Raw genomic sequence first — 25,124 nt, forward strand, 5'->3', positions numbered from 1 at the left:
TACACTCCCGGATTCGTGCTCGCCGTGCACGTGCACGGAAATTTACGCCCCGCACACTTGGCGTGTGTTGGGGAGCGGCTAACAATACAGGGTAATTAGGTACTGCGTGTATTCATGTTTCAGGTGATAATTACTTGAACCAAAGTTGCCAGCACTTTAATCTAAGCAAATTAGATATAGAATGATCAAGGATTGTTAATACAACATTTGAACCTATGCGTCCTTGGCTTGATTTATCGTGATGTCGTCCATACGACAAAGCACATTTGAGCGTAGGGCGCCCCGACGCTGGGGTTATATGACCTACTCGGTCAAAATGACCTAAATCTACACTCCGGTCTAAATCTGAATTTTTTATTTTGGAAATAATAGTTTATCCGTGAGGTTCATTACCATGATGTAATCAAACGCTTGACTAAAGGGGTTTGAACTAACATGACCTGATCAGTTTGTTATGATTTTTAGGTACATGTATGGGTAATAATATGCAAGCTTTACATTGTAGTTCGGTCGATGTGTATTGCGATGTGTCTGACATGGCGTCCGTTTATGTGAATAGCCTTTGTGTAAACAAAGGGAGAACTCACAGCGTCCCCATGCCTGGTAAAATACTGAAATCCAGCAAAACAAGTCAACCCTCATGACATTAATTGTGGATTTTGGATACATTTACAAAGAGTAAGGTTATGTTGGAGTTGAAGTGCGGTTTTATTTCACTTAGTGAGCGACAAGTTGTGTAATTCTAGAACGAATAAAGCCATGTAATCATGACGAATTAGAATTATGAAGATCATTTGTCTGCCTTGAAATAAATACATTCACACAATCAGAAACATCCTATCATCCAAGTGTTCAGACTGCACAGGCGATTTAACTTAAAACCTATAATATAAAAACAAGATGGTTGTAGTATTGAACGCGATCACGTGATTATATGACTGACGACCAATCCTACCTCGCTCTCGCCGGGACCAGCCAATAAGAGACGCGATGCTTTGTTTTGGTGGGTCGTTTGAATCTTGCTTTGTCACAACGACGGTTTGCTTTTTCAAAACACGTTTGTCTCGGCTTGCAAAGATTACTAGTATGTTCCTGAACTAAAATGGCGTCAAACATTCCGTTCTGTTACTTCGTTTTCGCAACGGAAGAAATGACTCTACTACATTGAAAGGACAACACCGCAACGAACCAGCAAACCGACAGGAGGAAGGGTAAGCTAAAACAAGGATACTATTATATATACGGCACTATCGTTACATATATCTTAAACATGTTGTTTAAAAACCTTGGCTAAGTTGTGCCTACGGCAGAAATATTTATTTTGGCAAGAAGTGTACACTATTTTTTTACTGATTAATAACATAGTTTATTATTTCTACTTAGAAGTACATCGATATAGTTTGTATGTTGCTCAGAACATATGTACTTTTTTCAGGCGCGGATTTGGGATACTTTGAGACGATTTGAAGAAACTTTATCGCCAGGCTGTCGGAGAGCTCAGAAAAGAAAGAAAGAAAAGCGACTGCAGTCACACAGAAGAGGGTGAGTCTATGCAAATGTATATCTTTGCATACGAAGGCCGACAAGGCTCTTGACAATTTGAATTGTTTTCATTACCGAGGGAAATGTTGTGTTTGTATTGTTCCCATGATTACAATGAAAAGAAACAAGTAGACGTTGATGCTTGATGAATGGAGCCTTTTCACCTGGACAAAATTGTTGCTGTCTGACGTTAAAAACATTCGTTAAAAATGATAAATGACTTCTCCTCGAAATGTGTCCATACAGACGTCCGCATCTTTGCCAGGCTTGTTTATAAAACGTCTAGTACATGTACACGTAACTTCAAATGAAATTCAAAAATGCCTTCGACTTTTGACTTAGATTTTCGTTTTTCCATGTCCTGCAGGCCAGGCTGGAGGCAAACAGGCAGACTGCACACCCAGGCTCAGATCTAAAGGCGAGGGTGCTGTGTTAAAGCGCCCGGCAGGCTCCGACGACCCAGGCCGGCCCCGCTGCACTCCCGCCCGGGGTGCACCCCGCGCCCAGCACGCCGCTCCGGCCTGACTGCGATCACAACCGACACCAACACCACGCCATCCCGCAGACAGACATGGGGCAGTTTGTCCTTCCAGGATGAAAACATTTCGCTATGGTCCCCTGAAGCAGGGGGGGGGGCATACCTCCTGGCCTTCAATCTACAACTAAGCCTCATTTTGTAGAGGCGACAACGCAAACTTTACGAAACCGACAGCTTGTCTTTAACGACATTGTAAATTGAATACGTGTTCATGTAATTAATTTCTGAGCAAATGATCTTTTTTTGTAATGACGTGATATTGTTTTCTGCCAAGCCTCATTTAACTTCATGTTAGGTCTGCCATTATGTTTTTGCTACACGTACATGTATTTTGAAGAACTTTGTTTGAGGCCTTCTTTGTTTATTGAAAATTTAGTCTTTTGACTGTTTGTGTAAGCGCCATTCACTTTCATGATCTGAGGGCTATTTTCCTCTTTTAACCTGATGATATGTCAGTATTAGTTACTTTTTGACATTTTTTGCTAAAATGGACTTCTATTTGGAGGTGACTGTGATGAGATGTGATGTTAGTTTACTTTTTAAAGTTAGAGAAATCTGTTAATTACTAGTAATTTCTGAGTTTACACCGGGTCCAACGATTTTAAAAGTCTAGTCCCTGGAAGGCTAGTTCGGGAAAAAGCTATTGTTTCTATGTTTCGGCTACACATTTTTGTAAAGTACCAGGTTACATTATTGTATAGTGTTAGCATAGTGCATAACGTGTATACACTATACATAGAGCGTTATTTTTGTCAGTCTGTAAATGGCGATCCTGTTTATACCAATAAAACGATGAATGAAGTATAAACATGTATTACTTTTTTTTATGAATGAAATGTGTTCCTAAAACATCGAAATGTGTCCCGGGAGCGGGGGAAGCGATTTCTCGGGAGCCGGGCAGCGAAGCCCCGGGAGCGGGAAGGGGGGTCCCCGTAGTGGGTGCAGTGGGGTCCCGAGAACGGGAACAGCAGGGCCCCGGGAATGGGAGCAACGGGTCCCGGGAACGGGAGCAACCGGTCCCGAGAGCGGGCCGGGTTTTGGCCGAGGGGGGGGGGGTGTAGTACCGGCATGTCCGACCCGTACACGGCGAATTTCCGCTGCCGTGTGGAGAATAATTAGGTGATAATTGCCGCTAAATTATGCATATTCCAGCAACGCACGGAGCGGTGCACGGCCATTTCCTGCCGTGTACGGGGATGTACAGGGATCGTGTCCGGGCATATAACGTCCAGTACACGACCTGCACACAAAAAGTGGTTCATTTCCGGGAGTGTACAGGACATGTACGGGACTGGACACGTTTCGTGTGCAGGTTGGAAACCCCCGGGTTCTACCGGAAACCTAAAATATCCGGGAAAGTGTGCGGCAATTTCTCACACGGAAACTAGGGATTTTATGCGGTGTTCTTTATTCAAACACCAAATCCTGTTTTATTGCAATATGACGACACTATACTACGTTTTTTCTATCCCATTGTAGAACAAGTTTTCAGTACAAATGCAATAAATCAGAAAATTCAGCCAATGGGTTGCGAGTGGCATCCAATGGAATTCAGAAAGGCAAAACTGAAGTCCCCAAGTCAATCGATTTTGGTTATCCTTTTAATATAATATAATCTAATAGCATTTTGATATTCGTGAGGCATCAGTGCTATGTAGGTGACAGAAAACGGTTCTTGTGTTGTTTCGTAGGCTGGTTTCAAGCTATTTATTGGTGGTACCCAAAAATACAAAGATGCCTCATGTAGCTTGTTTTTAGGGTATTTTAAACGCATTTAAAAGTGTGAAATGATGACTACAATATACAACGAAATGGCAGTATTACGTAAGTGTCAATATTACTTTTTATGGTGTCGTGTGGCGCAGCACGACTCGGAATCAAAAGGTCCCGGGTTCTAGTCCTGCCATGCCACCGATCTTGTGCCCTTGGGAAAGGCACTTTACATGACTTTTCCCACTAGACTCAAATGAAAATGAGTATTGTCCGTCCACTATTTGTTTGGGACAATGAGTATTGTCCGTCCACTATGTGAGGGACACAACACCAGCAACAGCTGCCTCTATTCCGTATGCATTGCACTGTTGCAATTTCAATAAATCAAATCAATATTACTTTTTAAGACAGATTCCATTGTTTTGCCGCCCTCAAAGTGCACTGTACGACCATAATAATCACGAACATGAGGGCACGCTTTGAATAGTATTAGATTTTGCTTCTTACATTTATTAGTTATTCATTATTATTTATTCGGAATTGTAACATGACAATACAAAGTCATGTGAGGATGGGACTAGGTAAAGGTAATACAAAGTGTGCTGATAGCGTACACACCTTAACACTTACCTAGACATATGACATAGGAACAATAATAGATAGTTAAAACATGAATAGTACACAAGTAACATTATCAAATAAATCAAACCAATTTTAGGAATCAATTTTGGTACACAAGGAACAGTATCTAATAAATCAAACCAATTTTAGGAATCAATTTTATAAGTACAACAAGTAAATGTTTGGTGTGGCTCAGCTGGAAGAAGCACAGAATCTTTTTGATTGAGCAATGAACGTGTGGAGTGCATCTGTAAGTTTTGTGTTTGTGTCAAAGTTATGAGCTGGAGAACCCTGGAGCAGGACAGATGTGGTTAGGTGTTGTTGAGTAAGCTTCTTACATTCAACTTTGATTCTAGCCTCGTGTGAGACGGTTCCTTTCCTGTTACTGGCGGTGCACTGGAAGATTCCGCCGTCATCAGCGCTGATCTCTGGGATGATGAGAGCGTGGGAGTGGTAGTTGAACCGGGCTTTGGAGGGAAACTCGATCTCTACACCACCTTCCTTTGCCGGCTTGTCCAGCCTTTTCCAACGGATGTTTGATTCAGGGCTGAAATCAGGACAAAATGTGCATGAAAAAAAAGGGAATAAACTAGAAAAGTAGCATTTGCAATCCAAATGCAAAACGTTTACCTTCACAGCCCAACAAACTACTAATCTGTCTATTCTTGCTCAGTATTACACATTCATAATGAATTTATATGGTGACCAGCCCCTCCAACTCTGTCCTGCTACATAATGCAGTCCAATACCACAGAGCGCCTGTTACATCACCAGTTACCATGGTGACAGACTTCTGGTTCAGGTCATTGATCTTATTTATTTGGAAGCAGAAGCAGAAGAAGAGAAAGAAGAAGCTGGGCAAAAACAATGTGTTCAAAGCATAACCAGCACAATTAATATTGAATTTGCTTAAGATTTGAGCAACAATATATAATGTATCTTTATCGCTATTTTTACCAATTCAATCAAAGTTCGATTAGGCCAATAGTCATGAGGATATTACAAAATAACAGCAATCACAACGTTAGTGAATACTCACTATGAGTCGTCAAAACACTCCAGTTCTGCACTCAGGTACCCCGCGATTGGGAAGATATCCTGCGGTGCTAGCATAATGACCGGTTCTCTGTCCTGTATAGCTGGTGGGACAAAGCGAAAGAGATTATTCTTCTAAATCTTAACCCGTTCTGTTGCTTCATGGCTCAAACATAAACTCACTCATAGAAAGGGGCCGGTGTAGAAGATTATCTGTATACCAAAGAAGTTTTAAGTATATATTGAAGTGCAAAATCTGTGTAAGACGAAATACACTTTATCTTAAACTTTTAAACTACAATTTATTCCAGTTTATCTAAGCTTACAAACAAAGAAAAAAATGTCTTCTTTTAACTACCCCAAAGCCACAAATTTCGAAAAGCTCGTACATTTCGTCTTCAATGGTCTACAAAAGCTACGTCAAGCCCTTCAGACATAGTTCCAGTCAATTACCTTTTATCAATAATATGCAGATTAGCCACTTTCATAGTTTTGTGTACCCTATGTCACTATTCTTTTATCCGTGTTATTTGCAATTAGCCTTTGGGCAATAAACGTTATAGTCTTGAACGAAACTATCTACTGAAGTTTAGAGGTCAACTTTAGTTCGAATTCCATCTAAAGTAGAAAGGAAGTATATATATGTTAGATCTAAGTCCTACGTGGGTTGAGGTCCCGATCGACAGTCACAGTGATGACAGGACTGGACCTGTTCTCCAGATCTCCGGTAAAGTCCGTCTGAAGCTGATTCTGGACGAAGCACCTACGGCAGAACAAATAGGAACATACATAAAGTCGGCTTATTTGTAAGAAAAAAACTATCAGAAGGCTCCATTTCGCTACGCTCACTCGGTGGTTTAATCGGTGGTTAGCGCATCTGACCAGGGATTATCTCACCATATGCACCTCGGGGCGGGGCATTAACCTGTTATTGGAACATGATAAAAACTGTGTCTCTGTTTTTCGTGGTATTTATCCTAATAGTAGTCAGTGGAGTCGTGTGGCGTAACGGCGTATTTGACCCAGTGCCCAGAGGTCCTGGGTTCGAATCCTGCCATGTCACCAATCTTGTGCCTTTTCGCTCAATCCAGATGTAAAATTGGTGCCTGACTTCGGTTGGGGAGGTAAAAGTCAGACATAACAACGCATTGCCCCTGCGACCCCTATGTTGTATGTTGATGCACCAATGCAACTATTATAGGAAAGCAAGTTGAGGTTATAAACCTGCATTAGGTTGTGCTTATAAACCTGCATTTCCCCTCTGGTCTCTCAGTCACTGACGAAAGCTAGTGGATACTAGCTGAAACGTCTGACGTTTTGAAAATCATATCCAGTTGCTTGAGTAACTGCTTTTTGGCGGAAAGCAAGTTGAGTTTGATGCACCAATGCAACTATTATAGGAAAGCAAGTTGAGTCTTGAAAATTTCTAACCTGTATTCACCGGCATCGTTGACTATAGCATATTTGAAGTACAGATCTCCATTTTGGTGGGAGATGTACCTCCGTTCGTTTGGAATGATCCTGTTGGCGACATGTCCCTTGTACCAGCCGTAGTGCAGAGCTGCAAATGAAAGGAATGGGAACATTGATATCAATGGCATGCTTATGCACGTGCATGAGTATACCTTAAGTATCATGAAATTTGATCTGTGTTGGTAGTTACATGTTTCATGTTAAAACGTTTGTTCCAACACTAACAATTGCTCTCGCCTAGAGCTTTTGACCAGTCACTCTGGTCTTCTTCAATAGACTGACCCATTGAGATATGTGGCAGACATTGTTTACTGGATAGCTTTGACCCAGTGTTGTCGACACACTTAAGAGACGCCACGTGACAAGGTTTACTGGGTCAGTCTACTGAGGAAGACCACAGTGACTGGTGGAAAGCTCTAGGTTAGAATAATCTTTTGTGTTGGAACATGTAACTATCATATCTAAAGTACATCTTTATCACAATGAAGTGCGTCTTATTGGTTCTTTGTACACTATAGCTGTACATACAAATTCCAAGTTACATATAATATGTAAGGAAAGAATTGTCTTGGATATGGAATGGCGGAACACTAGCAGAAATACATTTTGACAACTTGTACAGAAGGGCTCACCAGGAAAAGCTGAAGGACCTCCACATTCAAGTTTGAATCCTCTTCCTTCAGTCACAGTCACCGGAGAGCGGGGCTTCTTGTCAAACGTCTGAACGTCTTTAGCAAACAAAGACATAAAGTTTTAGTCTTATATGCAGAAAAATATAAATGTATCGAAAGAGTTAAGTGGTGTGAGAACAGCCTTTTTATATTACTATGTAATGCAAAAAAAATCGTCCATATACAATCAAACATTGCTTAAAGGTTTTATAGCTCAAACAACCTAGTCTGGATAAATTATGTCATTGCATGTACAATGTACATGAAAGGTTTCAACACATCAAAGCTGGTGCGTTACGCCTTGAGGTGATTATACCAGCTATACCGGCTATTCAGATACCTGAGCTGGCAAATTTTCCTCATGATTTTCTTTATGGTGTCTGTGAAATATATTTTCATATGATAGGTCGTTGCAGATTGATAGCTTTGATCCGGCTCTCTGCCCTCATATGCCATTTTCTACAATAAGAGATGAATGTCATATAAAACTAAACAACTCACGCGCCAGTTTGAAGACTGCAGGCATACTGACGTCCGCTCCTCTGGGGTTGTAGGCGATACACTGGTACGTGCCCTCATCGTCGGGGTACACCGGGTTGTAGATCACCAGGTAGCCGCCTGCTATCGCGTACTTCTCCGACGGAGCGTCCAACTCATTCCCGTCCTTGTTTTATTCAGAAAAAAACAGTACTGAATACAAATGAAAAAGACACAGACGAAGTGACTGCGAACTCAAATTTCAAACAGCTACCAAAATTTCTCCATCCTTTAATCATTGAGTCAGAAGATCACCAAAAGACTGCGTTTCTACTAAAATCGCAAAACCCACTCATTATATGCAGAACGTGGGTCTATTCATTAGGAGGTATTGTTTTTGGCGTGTCTGTCTGTCTGTCTGTCTGTGTATGTGTTTCCGCAACTTTCTGGTCAGCATAACTTCAGAACGCCTTAATGGATTGCCATGATATTTGGTATGCTGGTAAGTCTTGGAAAGACAAAGGTCAAGGTCAAGTATGGGCCTCCTGGTGGATGACCTTGGTACTGCAGCAGAACTTCCGTTTTTCGTATCTTTAGTCTTGAACATGCTATGGTCTTGACTTTTTGGTGACAGATAACCTTTCGTGTCAGGAAAAAGTGGTGTGGAACTGCTGCTCTGGAACTGCAGGGGACTTTCTGGCGAAATCTTTAAAAGCCAATAACTCCAGATAGTAACAATGTATTTTCATTATATTTGGTGTGTAGGTAGCTGAGAGAGAGACGTGCATAATTAAATGCAAATCATTCAAATGAGGACTTTATTTGCATAATTAATGAGGAAATTCTATAATTTCAGTGTTTTACATTATACTACTTTCATACATGTAATGTATGTAACCTATGGCAGGCGGAACATCAACAGATACTAATTATGCAAATGATGACCTAATTTGCATAATTAATGCGAAAATTCTATGATTTCGGAATTCTTGTTATCCACTGCCTTCAAAGAAGAAGTCAAACCCCACAATAGCAAACGTGGTAGCTGTCTGTTTCCTATTATTGTATTGTACCGTATAGTTCCTTTGACTCTGTAAAAGACTGAAACCAGGGTATCACCAGGGTATCTAGTTTTCGTGCAGGATCACGTACGCTCGCGTAGCGCTGTACTCTCGCGGGACCACTTTCCAAAATGGCCGCGGAGATTGGAATTACGTCTATTAGCCTTTGGGCATGATTTTGCAAATAAAGGCTATGAGAAAATAATGTTGTGATATATGTCTATATGTCTATATAGGGCAGTTTAATTTAATGATTGAATATAGTTTTATTGCAAATTCATGCCCGAGGGCTAATTGCAGGAACAGAAGAAACATATGGTATAAAAAAGATAATTAGTACACATGGAACTACTAAGTACTAAGAAACTATTAGTAAAAACTACTGAGTTTGACTTCTTTTTTGAAGGCAGAGGAAGACAATGGATCTAATTTAATGGACCTTTAACCAGATGTAGTTTACGTAGGGTCAGATTATTTCAAACAGTTATATATACAGGGGTATACCAAAATGTCCCCTATCCCCTGTATAATGGTACGGTCCAAAAAGTGTTCGATTATTCTAATAACCGACCACTTTTGAGGTTACGGCCTGATAACCAATGGCAAATGGAGCCTTCTGATTGGTTAACGCCTTCTGGCTATATGGTAGTATACCTTTAACCAGGTGTAGTTGACGTAAGGTCTGCCCGTAGCTCGGCAGGTCAGGTTGGCGTAGTTGATGCCTTCTGACAGCGCCTTCTCCCTGTCGTGTATTGTAGGGTCTTGGGGGTGTTCGAAGATGGAGGGGTCGACGTCCGGTTCGTTCCATTCTGTGGGCCACAAAAGTACATGTAACATCACAGTTCCCTATGCAAGAACCAAACGATTGCAGCAGTCTTTCCTGTATTGCGCCATCAGACTTTACAACAACTCACCTTCTGGGTCTTGAATATACACTGAACCTGACTTGACTGGATGCAATCAATATGGACATTGTGTATATTTTAATTACTTTGTATATGTCTTTGTATCCTCATTTAGATGTTCATGTATTGTCTCTCAATTTTTTTATCTGACAAATTGTACCCAATTCAGGGGGTAGTAGTTATGCTCCCCCTGCTGATGTACATTTGAAATAGTGCAATAAAGAAATTGCATTTTGAAAGTAAATGGTTGTGAGTTTATAGGGATTTTCTTCTGACACAACTGGTAATGTTTCTCACATACTTACGTTTAAATGATCATCAGACAAATTCCTCAGACCTTCTGACTGGAGTACTGCTTCTTACCACTATTTGTAGTCGACGTAGGTGGCGCTTTTGCCGCGAGAACAAAATCCAAACGTGGCTAAGTTTGTACCCCGAGTTTAAACGTAAACAGGTGAGAGACGGTACGGGTTGTGTGAGAAGAAAATCTTGATATCCTATGTCCTACCAACCTGATGAAATTATTTTCCAGTAAATAACGACGAATCCAAAGAAATTCCCCTATTTTTCAAGCAGGTTGTTACTAGGATCAATTACCAAATCCTAAACTCCCAAAGTTCTCTACGTCACGAAACATCACCGTGTTTAAGGAACGTTACGTTCTAATGCTGGAGTCAGATTTTCAATCCGGGGCCCGGCCGGGCAGTTTGGGGGAACGAAAAGTATGATATAAAAATATTGGAAAACTAGAGTTCCACGATCTCATACCTCCGCCAAATGATGTTAGCCTTTATGAGTAAGAAATTATAGATTAATCCCCCTGATTGTGCAAATAGGATCCTATATTTGCATCAATTATATCTGTTGATCATATTCTACACCAGAAGACAGTCTTATCTTATCAAAGAATGCCATTATAGCATTTCCTCATAAATTATGCAAATGAGGTCCTTATTTGAATAAGTTATGTTTAATTATGTTCACCTTCACATAACTCTCAAATATCCCAAGTATGAAATTCCAGGCAGTTACCACTATGTAAATATAACATTTTCTCATTAATTATGCAAATTAAGTCTTCATTTGCATAATCGATATCTGCCTGTATTTCTGCCGTTCTTAATTACATATGTCACAAGCTTGAATAGTCCTATCATGGAATGCAGCTGATTTATAGAATTTCCTCATTAATTATGCAAATTACATTAATATATGCATAATTATAATATTATTATGTTAAGCATCACTTCAGCTACCTACATGCCAAAACTCACGACGATCCATCAATCGGTTCTAGAGTTATCCGCCTTTAAATATTTTTCAACTAACGCCCCTGCAGTTCCAGAGCAAGCCGCTAGGGAGGCCAAACTCACATCACTTCTTCCCCAGCACAAGAGCTACCTACCATCCAAATTTCGTCACCCTAGCATGTCTAGATCACGAGATATCAAAACCGGAAGTTCAGCTGCAGTACCATAACAAGCCGCTAGGAGGCCCAAAATTTAATCAGTTCCACGTCTCATGAAGACCTATCCACCTACCAAATATCAAGACAATCCATTTTAGCCTTCTTGAGTTATCGTGCTGACACACACACACACACACACAGACACACGAACGCCTACGAAAACATAACCTTCTTGGCGAAGGTAAAAAACACAAAACGTTTAAAAGATAATCATAAGCATACTTCATGCATATTCTTGATATTTTTATTTTTCGTTCATTCAAATAGCCCGGCCCCGTCTTAAAAATTGTGACTCCAGCAAAATGCACTAGAGGTTTGCCGGTCTGTGATATTGTATCGATCATTTCAAATGGCAACGACCGTGTAATTGCGAGACGGAAACGCGCAACGATGAGAAAATCTTAGCTTGTACTCACCTATTCCCTTTGACTGCATCCACACTACACCTATAGAAGTAGCGATGACTGCGATGCACAGGAGTCGTCCTAACCCGGTCATCGTCAGCTATTCTTCTCCACTCTGTCGCGCTTTAGTGAATGACCACGGTGGTTATACACTCATATCTCTGAAACAAAGCCTGATCGTGAGTCTCAGACCTGAAATCTTCCAACAGGGCTCGAAATTAAAGGTGGTCCAATGGCCACTGACCACTGACCACTATAATTTTGGCCGGGACAACTAAAAGACACTTTGGAACATTTTTGTGATAATTGAAAAATAATCAGCATCAGAATGTCAGCCCTTTTTTGTTTATCAGGCACACGTCCTGGCTTTTGGATCCGGAAACGTCCCCCAAATTTCCTGTCTACTGTGTAATAATAGTGCGCCGTGGAGTCAGAACGTAAGCAAAATAAAAAAAAAAGTTGACTTCAAGTTGAAGTAATACAATACTTCCCGAAAAACAGATTGGTACAGTTCATCCTCACTTCGGGACAAATGAAATTCATTTTTGGGACAGCGCTGGGACAATAGGGAGAAAAGTTAATTTTGAGGCCTGTTCCAAGTCAAGAAATCCTCAAAGTCGTCCTACTCAAATAAACCTACGTCCCATACGTAATTTATAAACGTTATTTTGATAAACATTAGATAGACTTATTTTCATGGATGTCATACTATGAAGACTCCCAAACTAGTGCGCGCGGGCGAATAAAAAAATTCAGCCAAAAATGCTGATAAACCACACTAGAAAGCTGGTATCGTAAATAGTGCACATGTTGGCATTTTGTGGCATTTATGAGTCGGCACTGTACTGAGTTCTTGAGTTCCGTGGAGCTTCAGCAGCCTGGGCGCCGTCCTCCATAGTTACCGCCGGTGTGACAGAGATCTCGCACCCCCAGTGATTTCGCACCCCCCGGAGCGAAATCACTAGCGATCTCGCACCCCCCGGAACAATATCACTAGTGATCTCGCACCCCTTTGCACCCCTTCAATCGGTTTGTTCACCCCGTATGTGTTCTGTTACGGCCTTCGTAATTCACAGTGGTTACTATATCAGATGCTACCTATTAACATTTAAGCGGTCCTCGTCAACCTGACGGACGAACGACACCTATTAACAAACACTATCCTCTAGTATGACAATACCAATATTCAGTAATTACCTTCGCCAAGAAGGTTATGTTTTCGTGGCGGTGTGTCTGTTTGTCTGTCTGTCTGTCTGTCTGTTTGTCTGCCTGTTACCACCATAACTCAAGAACGCTTTAATATATTGTCTTGATACTTGGTAGGTGGGTTGGTCTTGATGAGACCTCGAAATGATTAGATTTTGGGCCCCTTAGCGGCTTGTTATGGTACTGCAGCAGAACTTCCGGTTTTGATATCTCGTGATCTGAACATGCTAGGGTCATGAATTCTGCATGATAGATAGCTCTTGCCCTGGGGAATAAAATAATAAAACAATACCTCCATTTTTCATGGAGGTAACAAACTAATCCGTCGTGCTTCTGGACCACAAGATCATTCACACCATCCCATCCAATCAAATTACTTCTTACTAAAGAAACTAAACCTTCGTGCTTGTGGCTCTTGCCGTCCCGCAGCATCCGGTTGAAGACCACAAGATCATTCACACACCATCCCATCAAATCACTTCATTCTAAACAAACTAATCCTTCATGCTTGAGACACCCTACCCATAATGCAGTTTCAACTATATACCGGGCAGACAGAACAATTTTCAAAATGTTTGGCGGGGGGGGGGGTGTGCGAGATCACCGGGGGGTGCGAAAACACTAGTTTGGGGGGTGCGAAAACACTAGCTTGGGGGGTGCGAGATCGCTAGCGATTTCGCCCCGGGGGGTTCGAGATCGCTAGTGATCTCGCCCCGGGGGGGTGCAAAATCAGGGGGTGCGAGATCTCCGTCACACCGGCTCCATATTGTTGCTTGCCGCGTACATGTATGTACCATGGACTATGGAGGGTGGCACCCAGGCCAGAGCCTCGGAGGAGGTGATTCAAAAGAAAGCTCTTGGTCTCTCCAGGCGATAAGATATGTGTACGCTGTCACTGATCTCTCCATCGTAGACAATACTCTTAGTTCTTTTATACAATGGTTTTATGCACCCAGAATAATGATATAGAGTCATAGACGACTGTTATGCTGTCCATGTTAAACTCCATGATTGTAATGTCATGTTTTGTAAGCAGGGCTACCCATTTGCAATAGCCACGGGCTAGTTGAGCAGCCCTGGCTGTGCATGTTAAACAGCCAAACCAATAACTAAATAAAGCAAAAGTTATATTGCCACCCTGTTTTTGGTCCCATCCCTCGTAGGTCGATCGTACGATTTTAGGCCAGGCTGTGAAAGAACTAACCACCGACACTGGACCGTCTTTTAGTAAAAAAAACAACAACTGAACTTTGTACTCGTACGACGCAAGTACGACTAACACACAATGTTCGATCGTACAACGATCGTATGGCTAACTTTACCAGGCCTTAGCAGTATAATGGGCCTGCCATCGGTTGGAAGACACAAAAAAGTGCTATCCTAGCTAACTAGAACAGCGTTGCACATTTCCTCAGTGGGTTTATGCAACGAAGTAACACAGCTGATAATCATAACGACACGGGAAGATATTCCCTTGGGGCAAGAGTCTTTTTTGTCAAAAAAAAAACACGTTCCAGGCGAAAACAAGACCAGGTTACGATGTACAACGGCCAAAATGCCTCTATTTTCAAGCCAAAGAACATTGTGGTATTTTGTCAGCGTCATTTTGTCAACATAGAATCTTCTTTGCGTTGTATAGTCGCCCTGGCCTATTTTTGTTTTAAACAATGATGTGTTACACGTTTTTGTCTTTCGGGATTTAGGTAGCCAACGTCAACTTGCTGATGAATCTGTTATTACACTGGTGATTTGAAGTGAATCACCAACTCTACCGTAGAATTTGGACCATCGCACACCGGGACATGCCCCTACTCTTTTTCACTGAAGGTGTGATGGGTTCTTTCACGTGCGTGGGGTGTGGACCTCCATTTTAAAAAGACCTATACGAGGGACGTCCCTAACTAAAGCTAGGTACTCATCTTTACCTGAGTGAAGTGAGGAAAGTCGTGTTAAGTGCCTTTCCCATGGGCACAACGTCATGATAGGCATGTCAGGGGATCGAACCCGGGACCTCTTGGGTCCGAGCCGAACACTCTGACCCTTACGCCACACAATGCCACAAAACAGCGTAAACAACTTATTGCCAGGGGCCAATAGTGACGACATATCGCGCGATTGTATGCCTAATGATTGAAAACAACTAATCTCGAAGAAAAGGTTTGCCAGATCTAGAGTTGGTCAGTTTTGTATATAAGGGCTTCAGATCTAGAATCTTTTAGAAATATGATAATTAGATGATCAATGTAGCTCTGCAGTGAAGTGGAAGACTACAGTTCAGTTCAGTATAGTAGCAGTACCTGGATGATTTATTCGCTCAATTAGCACTTCTTGTGTTGGGTCAAAGCAGGGCAGAACGAAAACTGTGTCACGTAGTGCACTGCAGTCAGTCCCCTCTTGTTGCATCCAGAACCTAGCCTTCGTAGCAGGCTTATAGAACTGGGGGTTTGGTGGTCTTCGGCTGTTTTCTTATTAGCCCAGTTCTAAAAAAACGGGGGTAATTCAACCAAGCCGGCTATGTTGTCTATATGCAATCAGAAAATAGCACATAAAAGCTCCCAAAGACCTTGAAGACCCCTCCCCCCCAAACCCCCAGTTTTTGGCATGCTATATGGAGGCTATCCAGAACCGTGCTTTATCCAGAACCATGCTCAGGCACGGGTTTGCATACACGTGTATCCAGAACCGTGTTGGTGGCATATCTACTTACTTGAATGCGTATAGACAATACGGAACCGTGCCTGATCCTATTCAGGCATAGAACTACTATGTGATAGATAGGCACAGTTCTGGATACAATACCTCTGAATCACCAACACAAGACTCTGGTGTACTCTCTGAAATTTCGACATGTCTTCCCATGTTTAGTATCTTCTTAACATGTGGACCATAGCCGTAGGGTTGGGGGTGAAATTCCTTTCCTTTTTATTCAAAATCAGGTAAAAAATCACTTCGTGCACGGATGTCATCCATAAAACTTGCTTGTTGTGGCTAAACTGCCATTATTTGTTATAGGGATAAAGTTTTGACGGTTTATCGCGAGATGTACATGAGTTTCTCTCACTGCGATAGGCCACAGCAAGTAAATTCTATGGATGACATTCTCCGCAGATTCCAAATCTAATGCCAGCGGGCGAAAAAAAAAAGACGGGCCGAAAAAGACAAGGTTCTTACAATTTAAGATTTTGACTCAATCATTGTACAAATGGTTTCGATTCAATAGGAACATCACATATGCAAAGCCAACATCACATATCACTGCATCAAAGTAAGAAACAAAACAGTAAATCAGAGCCTTTTGTTGTTTCCTCTCTTCATAGATATCTGTCATCCACCTTCCGGCATGGCAACAGACATCTTTGCCCATTTTCGGCATGTTGACCACTTTCAGAAGGCAACAAAATTTCTAGTTTTTTTTCCAAAATCAGGCAAAAATCAATGCGCGCGCCGATGTCATCCATAAAAATTACTTGCTGTGGCCATAGATGTAAGTAGTTGTTTGCTTGCTGATGGAAACGAGTCTTTCAAGTCCTGGTGGTCACGTGACCACCGTTTTCCCAGCTATTAACCAACAATGCATCATTATAGAACCTTAGCATTATCATTACTCTACCAGGAAGTAAAACCAAAACCATATTTCACTTTTGTATCTAAAGAAGATATATCCAGATTATAGAATACTCCGGGCTAGCACCGATCTTTTTAAGGTACCTTCAGTGTTATGTCGATGAAGTTTAGATATCCAGGTAATGAGATACGAAAAATATTGTTACTCAAGCAACTGGATAGGCCTTGAAAACTGCCAAAGCATCCGCATCCTTGTTTCAAGTATCATCCATGCACTACCTTTCGTCAGTAACTGAAGAAAAGTAGTGGATGCTTCTTTAAACGTCTGACAGTTTTTTTTTTAAGAACTCATCCAGTTGCTTGTCGAGAAACAATTTCTTGTGTACTAAAAGAGTTATTTCTTTCCTGGGACCAGTAAAAAATTCTGACAGAAAACAATTTTTTAGAGATGAAAAATGATGTATGAAATCATGGGTCACATTTTTGCATTACTCTTCAATGAAAGCAACATTTTGACCAGCCTGGCTTCATCAATAATTACATGCAACAAAGAACAAAGGCTGGACTATGAAATGTATAATAAAGTGTGCTTTTATACTACACGACGGTCATAAAATCAACAGCTATGTAGATCACTTTTCTTCTTAGAAGTATCGTTGTAAATTAGATGTCACACGAATGTATCGCCTTGGAATTAAAGACAAAGCAGTTCCAACGGTTATCCAGAAATTGGCGCGTAAAGTCAAACAATCTGCACCTGTCCATCAAAGACAACCCATTTTTCAATACCTTTTGTACGTTTTTTTTGTTACAAAAATCGTTTTACGACGTTACGTACTCGTAGAAGAGAATGTAAGAAACCATGTAAAAGAAATCTAACACACGAGCAGATTATTAATATCAATAATACTGATAATAATCTGCTTGCTTGTTAGATAATACATCTAGACCAAAAGTTCAAGAGTTCAAAAGCTGCCGATTTGTCGGCACTTTAGCTAAACCTTCCGTCCTGGACACTGATAAAACTTTGTGTTGTATTTCATAGATCTATGTATACTGTACACTGTTTAACATGTGAGTGAATGTACAACTTAAGCCAGAGATTGCATCAGGAAAGTAAACATGCATTTTCTTCTTTCCTGGTGACGCAATCCCAAAGGAACACTCAAAACACAAAAAATGTTTTGCAAGACAAAGAATCGTTTCCGTTGGGATTTTTGCACCAGTTTGTTGCATCAAGAGATAAACACACAAGGGATAGTTGTAACTGGAATCCTAGCTAGGCTTTAGAATGATTTAAAACATACCTTCTGTCAGAAATGACCACAGGTGGAAGATATACGTTGTGCTCGTTACGGTTTGACCCGTATATGACCCGCCTGGTATCATTTGAACCGGTCGTACCACAAATAACTTTTTCTGCGTCTGCGTAGTGAGAAGAACTAATCCCGATCACCTGACGAAACCAAACGCTATTTTACGTCATAAATAATTTTCTTTCGAATACTAGAATTCAAAATTTCGTCTCAAGTATGTCTTTTATACTCTGATTATATTTTGAATTTTTAAATCATATTTGGTGTTGGTTTTGGAAGCAATCAAGATCAAGCCTCTTGTTGTTTGGGCGACCTAGTGAAGATCGCCACAAAACGCTAAAAACATCTTAGTTAACGACAGTGTAAGGATATAAGTTGATCACACAGACACACATACGGAGACAACAATGATATTGGTATAAATTTGTAATATAGGTCTCTGAATACAAAAGTCCAACACCTTTTTTTCACCTACTGACCTAAAATGTACAAACTATTACATCTGTCATCTCCCCTTCTTTAACACAACAAATACTAACTACTGACTATTGCTCGTAAAGTAGGTTTTACATCTGCAGCAATAAAACCTATCCAAAAAATATCATACAAAGGGAAAAATAATTGCTACCAACTACAGGACTTACTGGTTTATAAAATACCTGAAAACCTAACCCATTCAATATACCTAAGCAATATACACATAGTAGACTTTAAAATTTAAATGCTGGAAACTACGACTAGTATAAAATATACAGCACAACAGAGTAGAATAAAAAAACTACCACTTCGACTTTCTAGCACATGGCTACTAGTAACTGGATTAATCGTAACTTAACCTAAGATTAAGAATATGCTAAATTATCATTTATCAAGCGAAATCATGTATACTGTGCAATATCAAATAGACATCTTTACCTATACATAGCCAGCTGCGGCCATCAATGCATAATTCATAATCATAGTTTTTCATTTTTTTCCAACTTCTTACACAAGTTTGCGTGAGTCACAGTAGCTGGATATAATCATTGGTGTGAACTGTATTGTGACAAGTATTTATGCTCTAAAATAAACCTGAACTCCCAGCTAATAGCAACACAGAGTACTACCATAAATATAAAGCTTGGAATTGTTCTTTGATCTTTGAAAAGTTACTTTATGTAGTAGAATTCAGCATTCAAAAGACGAATTAGTGTAAGAATGTTGAGATTGGCACCAAATTGACATAGACATGACTGTGTTTGTATTAATATTGCGATCATTGTTGTGTAATGTAGCAATAGTTTACATTAGGAACAATCATATAGTTACAAGCACATAGTGCTTAAGAACGTGTAATAGAGTAGTAATGGTTGCTGTTTTCCATACTTTCATACGATGAACATACTAAACGTTACGTAAGTCACCAGTAGTTACCTTCGACCCTTGTACAGTCCTTTCGTACGCGTTGGTGTTGCCTACTAAAACACTTTGGCAGTCCAGAACGTTTGCAAAATGAGCGGCCACGGTTCTATACAAGTTGAGACTGCGGCTCTCGGACTTTGATGAAGATGTCACAGTTGACCACGCCTGATTCTGTGGTGCCCTCGCAGGTGTAGCATCCCTGGTTCTGCCTGTTCACTTCGGCGATGAAGAGGGAGTGGAATTCTTCGCCCTCGGTTGTCTGTCGGTAGAAGTCGTTGTTGGGCAGGGGAGTGCCTTCATACAGCCAGCGAACTCTCTTGGCTACAGGGGTACAGAACGACAGTAAAGTCATTACGTGATGAAGAGAACCAAAACTGTAGACTGTCTTCTTAGATGTTACCATGGCACAGACAACTTCCTCTTGACGTTATCTTATCTAACGTCTTTTATCCCCATCTGACACATTTGCTAAATTATCTCTCTCCCCCATCTTTTTCTCTCTTTCTCTCTCTCTCTCTCTCACTCATATCTTCTCAAAATACGAAGAAAAGACCCTACATTTGAAAATTTTGGGAGAGGCGCTGGGATTTTTGGGAGAGGCGCAGCGCCCTTGTTTCCTTGCTTGGGGAGACCCTTAGACTCAGACTAAGTGTGTGTGTGTGTGTGTGTGTGTGTGTGTGTCTGTGTATATGTGTGTGCGACTGTGTGTGTGTGTGGTGTGTGTGTGTGTGTGTGTGTGTGTGTGTGACTCTGTGTGTGTATGTGTGTGTGTGTGTGTGTGTGTGTGTGACTCTGTGTGTGTATGTGTGTGTGTGACTCTGTGTGTGTATGTGTGTGTGTGTGTGTGTGTGACTGTGTGTTTCCAAATGGCCCTTTAGGTTATTAGGTTGTAATGGACATACGGTTGGGTTCACCCTGTCCCAGAGGGTGAAAGTCATTAATCTCTGGCTGTTTTTAGTTACATGACCTCCTTGACAGCCGTCTTTTCAATGTTATTGAGTACGAATTTAATGCCTTTTAGCTCTCTCTATGGATATGAAAGATAAAGCTATGACTGCATTTTTACCGTCTCCGATAATCTCAATGATGACGGGTTGGGAATTTTCCACTTCGATGGTGCTTCCGGACTGGGCCTCAAACGGATGGACCTCTGGTGCTTCCACATCCATCTCTTCTCCTGGCTGCATAACTGCAGATTGGAAAATAGGTTTGGTCAGTTTCTAAAGAAATACACGCTTGACACTCGTATTTAGTAGAGTGGATTTATTCCTCAAGCTAACCGACATCTCGCACACGCATCTGCGAAGCTGGTGTGTTACGCCGAAGGGCGGTTATACAGATACAGATCTTCAAAGGTATATGGCACAACCGTCGTGTGACAGGCTGAATACAAGTTCTAAACTGGAACTACGCGACTCTAGATGTCTTACTGAGGGACGACTGCGGTGTGCAAGATGTCGGTTAGCTTGAGGAATGAATCCGCTCTACTATGTACGCTTAATAGTCGAACACATTCAACAGTGTCACTAGGAAATTATTCTAAGACAGACAAGAGAACCTACACACCCTGTTGGGCATGGATATCGGGGTGTCCCTCACGAGTGATGTTCACATCAACTCCTGAAAGAGAAGATACCATTCCATTTTCATAATTTGGAAGTAGAAGAAAGCGTCTATCAAACCCAGAATGTACGGATTCACGCATTTTGTGAGAAATCGATCGTTGATTCTTGTTACAGATGAATGAGTTTAATATTGTAGTAAGTCATGGATTTTAGGTTTTTCTGTTTTTTGTATTCACCATTTTATCCATTTCTGTGAGGTTTGAAAGACGCTTTCGTAAAATTTACCACTGTTACTGTACTAAACCAGCAATGCCGCTATTCTTGAGCTTCACAAAACCGTTCAAGTATCCGCTCCCTTGTAACTATATATGATGCAAAAGCCATTGTGTTATACAACGCTCCAGCTTTTCTGCACAAAGTCTACTGCACTGGCAATAGCTTCATGCATCTTCCTGGAACGTCAGTATAGAAAGAAAACATGTCATTACTGCTCGGCGCTACACCTTTATTTCCCAGCATACAACATGAAATTGAAAATAAAATCCACCAATAGATTCATGCCTTTCTCCTTGCACAAAATTTATGACTTATGCAAGTGCTGAAAAAAGAATTGCAACATTGAAGCTGAGCGATGCGATGTATGCCGCAAAATGAAAAGCTGTACATCCACGAGCGCTTTAATATTGGATTTCATGCAGTACATTGACGGAAGTGCTGCATGCTGACTCGATCCCTTACCCAGACCAGAACCCCTGACGGGTCCTGATGCTCTGCCGAGCATGTTGGGATCTAGATGCTGAGAGCCACTTTTGTGGAGATCCATGTAGCCTGTAAGTAAATGAAGTTATTATAACATCAGAACACATTATGCTTAATTAAATGATGACCAGTATGATCTGCAATGGTTTGACATAAAGGTAATATAATGACACAGAATTATAAACATCAGAAAACCCACAAATTACAAAAGTGGGATCCTTTGCCTTCCTCTGTCTTCCAAAAAGGAGTCAAACCCAGTAGTTTTCACTAGTAGCTTCTTAGTAGTTATCAGTAGTTCTATGTGTACTAATTGTCTTTATACCAAATGTTTCTTCTGTTCCTGCAATTATCTCTCGGGCATGAATTTACAATAAAACATAAAACATTGTAAATCACAGTGATAGACAGCAACCTATGATATGTTGATAGGACTAACCACTGGACTACATGATGTTTGAATCTTGTTTTGGTCATCATGATTAGATCTTTATCATAGCAAAATCCTTAGACTTTTACGCAACATACAGCTTCAACAGGTTCATAAATTGATGATTGGATGATCATTTGTATTAGAAGATAAGTGTGTTGTAGACGTACCATCCAGACCAGAAGACATCTTTGGAGCGTCCACAACATCCATCTTAGTCATCTTCGTCTCTACTGGCTCAACAGCGACCATGTTCGACATCTTCAACTCATTGACGCTGTTTAACATCGGCATGTCCGAACCAGATTCTGGAATATAGACAAAGCAATGATCATGATATAAATAACATAGACGTGCTATTTCTATTGATAAATAACTCAGAAATGAGCAGCTACATGCAATCACAAGAAAAATATTATCGTGTTGAAATACAAAATTGTGGGTCAATTTCTAAACATCGCTGTAATTTAGTGATTTTTAATCATTATACATCATGGCAAAGCTTAAGGATTAGATACATTGACTAAATAGAACACCAACAGCAATCAAACAACAAATGAAATGCAACGTAACGCCAAATGAAATGCAAATTAAATGTAACATAACACCAAACTGAGTCCAATGAAATGCAGCCTAAAGCCCCATTACACATTCACGACCGAATTAGTAACAGAATTCAGCGAGCCGAGCCATGGTTTTGTGGGGTTCAGCTAGTGTTAAGGAGGCCAAATTCCCGAATGTGTGACAGGGGCTTAAAAGCAAATGAGGACAAATCCCATACCTTGACGCCATGCATGTAACACATGCGAAGCAGTGATCATTGTTACAGCCACGATAACTACTGACAATGGCATCTGTCCGTCCCATGCCACCAGCAGGCATATAATACATACAACATCGTACCTTTCCCACGACCCATAGCGTCCTTACCGCTCAAATCGCCGTCATATTGCCCGTGAGCAAACATGCGGGGCCTGGCCATGGTCCCATTCTCCAGGTGAAGTTTCATTTCCTTCTGATAGTCAGGACCTAAAAAGAAGACACAAAAAGGTGTTATGAAGTGTTACAAAGTGTTATGAAGACTTCGTACATGCTTTGCATTTGAGACACATGTCTCATGAAATTTCGTGATCACCAGTCCAATTTCCTGAGCATATTGTATTTGTCATTGGGAAGGTTTCACGACTTTTATCTATGGACATGCTTTTGTTTTTGACGCATCGGATTTTATTTGACTATTGTCTACCTTTTGTTGCTTGACTAAATGTAATCATGTCTTGTGTGTGTAAACGCAATCTGGCATGAGAGCCATTGCAAATCAGGCTACCCAGCTGCTTTTTTATTGAATATACAAATAAGTCAATAGATGAATAAACCGCCTACAATACTATATCTATATGACTATGACTGTGATTATGACTACAACATTTGGAGTGTCACATATAGTACTACGTCTAACGTCCTCTGGTCTCTCAGTCACTGACGAAAGCTAGATGATTCTAGCTGAAACGTCTGACCGTTTCCAAAATCATATCTAGTTGCTTGAGTAGCTGCTTTTTGGCCTATCGTATTACCTGGATGTCTGACCTTCATCGACGTGTCCCATTATGTTCTTACCTCCCATCTCGGCAGCTAGACTTGGGTTCTGCTGGTTCACACATGCCAGGTAGTGGTAGAAGGCGGGGTCAGGGCGGTCTTTCACCATGTCAATCACCACGTGGTTAGCCTCCTCTCTGGTGGGAATGCTCTCCAGATGCTTCGCCTCCATGGGGTTGAAGTACTGGAAACAGATCATGTAAATTAGGATCATGATAATGTTTTTGTGACGCCTCAAAAGCAATATCGGGAGTTAGTCGAACTCGTTTACTTAATGCCATATGTTAATTATTACATACGTGCACAACAATTGTACAAAATACAACGTATGACATCTATTGCTATAAAATAGCAAATATACTACAAGACTAAAAAAAATTATAAAAATCTACCTCACAAAGGACTAGTTATACAAAAGGAGAATGTGCTCTTGCCATTTGGTGGCCACAGGATTTCTAGCGTTTCTCCTTTTTTTTAATTTTTGTGCAGTCGGTGAACACATTTATTTAATTTCATATGTTAATCAATAGACATAGTTACACAACAATTGTACAATTTAACAAAGTACGATGTACTGCATCTACTGCTAATAGTATATATCAACAATACAATTTAAGTACTAATCTACCTTGGAGAAGATTGTGTATGATGAAAAGAGGAATTTGGTAGGATTTCTACTTATAGCTTCTCCTCTTTTAAAACGTTTGCCCTAAATGTATAAGACATTGGTTGTCACATGTCACCACGTGCTTGTGCTTTGCTACAATACATTATGACATCTTGAATGCTTTAAAAACAACACCCGATACTGCTGAGACATCCAGAAACAGGGTCTTACCTCATTTATCCTCATGTGGTTGATGACAGGATGAGGGTCCACAGTAGCAGCCAGGGGTTCCCGGTAGGACTCCAGAGTTGACTTGTGGACGTCAGTCATTTCAGGCACTGAGGGAGAAAAAGAGAAAATCATGAGTTAGTGAAACAGCTTTGAAGATATTCTGTGATAATAAGCATTTTTCCTGATCGCTGTAGTCAAAGGTAATCCGATGTTTATGGTAAAAACGTGAAACAAACGTGAGTCAGTGAAACAACTTTTAAGATATTCTTTGATGATTAGTCAAAGGTACTCCGAGGTGTAACACTGTAGAGTGGCATCTGTCTAGTGGCATCCCTGGGATGACTATGACAGAACGCTAACCTTCATTCCTACACTCACTTTAAATTTCTGACGATTTAGGTTGTGAAATATTATTGTATTGTCAAACTTGAAGGCATTCAATGCAATGTCAGGGCGGCAAAATTGTAAATATTCTGAAGAAGGCAATATTAATGATACTGACAAATACTGCCCCGCAATAGTACATTTGCATCAGTATGTCATA

At 40.7% G+C, this 25,124-nt stretch overlaps 1 protein-coding gene across 6 annotated transcripts in view; it reads right to left on the bottom strand.

Moving 5' to 3' along the window:
* Positions 1-25,124, bottom strand: part of LOC109485152 (contactin-2-like) — a 99,814-nt gene that overhangs the window by 44,858 nt on the left and 29,832 nt on the right. The window contains exons 27-34 of one of the 6 annotated variants that reach the window (XM_019788584.1): positions 24,581-24,687; positions 23,764-23,926; positions 23,050-23,175; positions 22,317-22,454; positions 21,699-21,788; positions 20,962-21,015; positions 20,462-20,584; positions 19,708-19,716 (exon numbers count right to left, since the gene is read on the bottom strand). The exons of 1 other annotated variant lie outside the window; for it this stretch is intronic. In XM_019788584.1, coding sequence (XP_019644143.1) covers positions 19,708-19,716; positions 20,462-20,584; positions 20,962-21,015; positions 21,699-21,788; positions 22,317-22,454; positions 23,050-23,175; positions 23,764-23,926; positions 24,581-24,687 — 810 coding nt within the window. Of the gene's footprint in view, positions 1-18,773; positions 19,717-20,461; positions 20,585-20,961; positions 21,016-21,698; positions 21,789-22,316; positions 22,455-23,049; positions 23,176-23,763; positions 23,927-24,580; positions 24,688-25,124 lie in introns of those variants that run through there. 4 more of the 6 variants (XM_019788583.1, XM_019788585.1, XM_019788588.1 and 1 more) reach the window with 4 other exon arrangements.

Source organism: Branchiostoma belcheri, unplaced genomic scaffold (genome assembly GCF_001625305.1).
Source record: "Branchiostoma belcheri isolate BF01 breed outbred unplaced genomic scaffold, Haploidv18h27 scaffold73, whole genome shotgun sequence".
In the NCBI taxonomy this organism is placed as follows: Eukaryota; Metazoa; Chordata; class Leptocardii; order Amphioxiformes; family Branchiostomatidae; genus Branchiostoma; species Branchiostoma belcheri.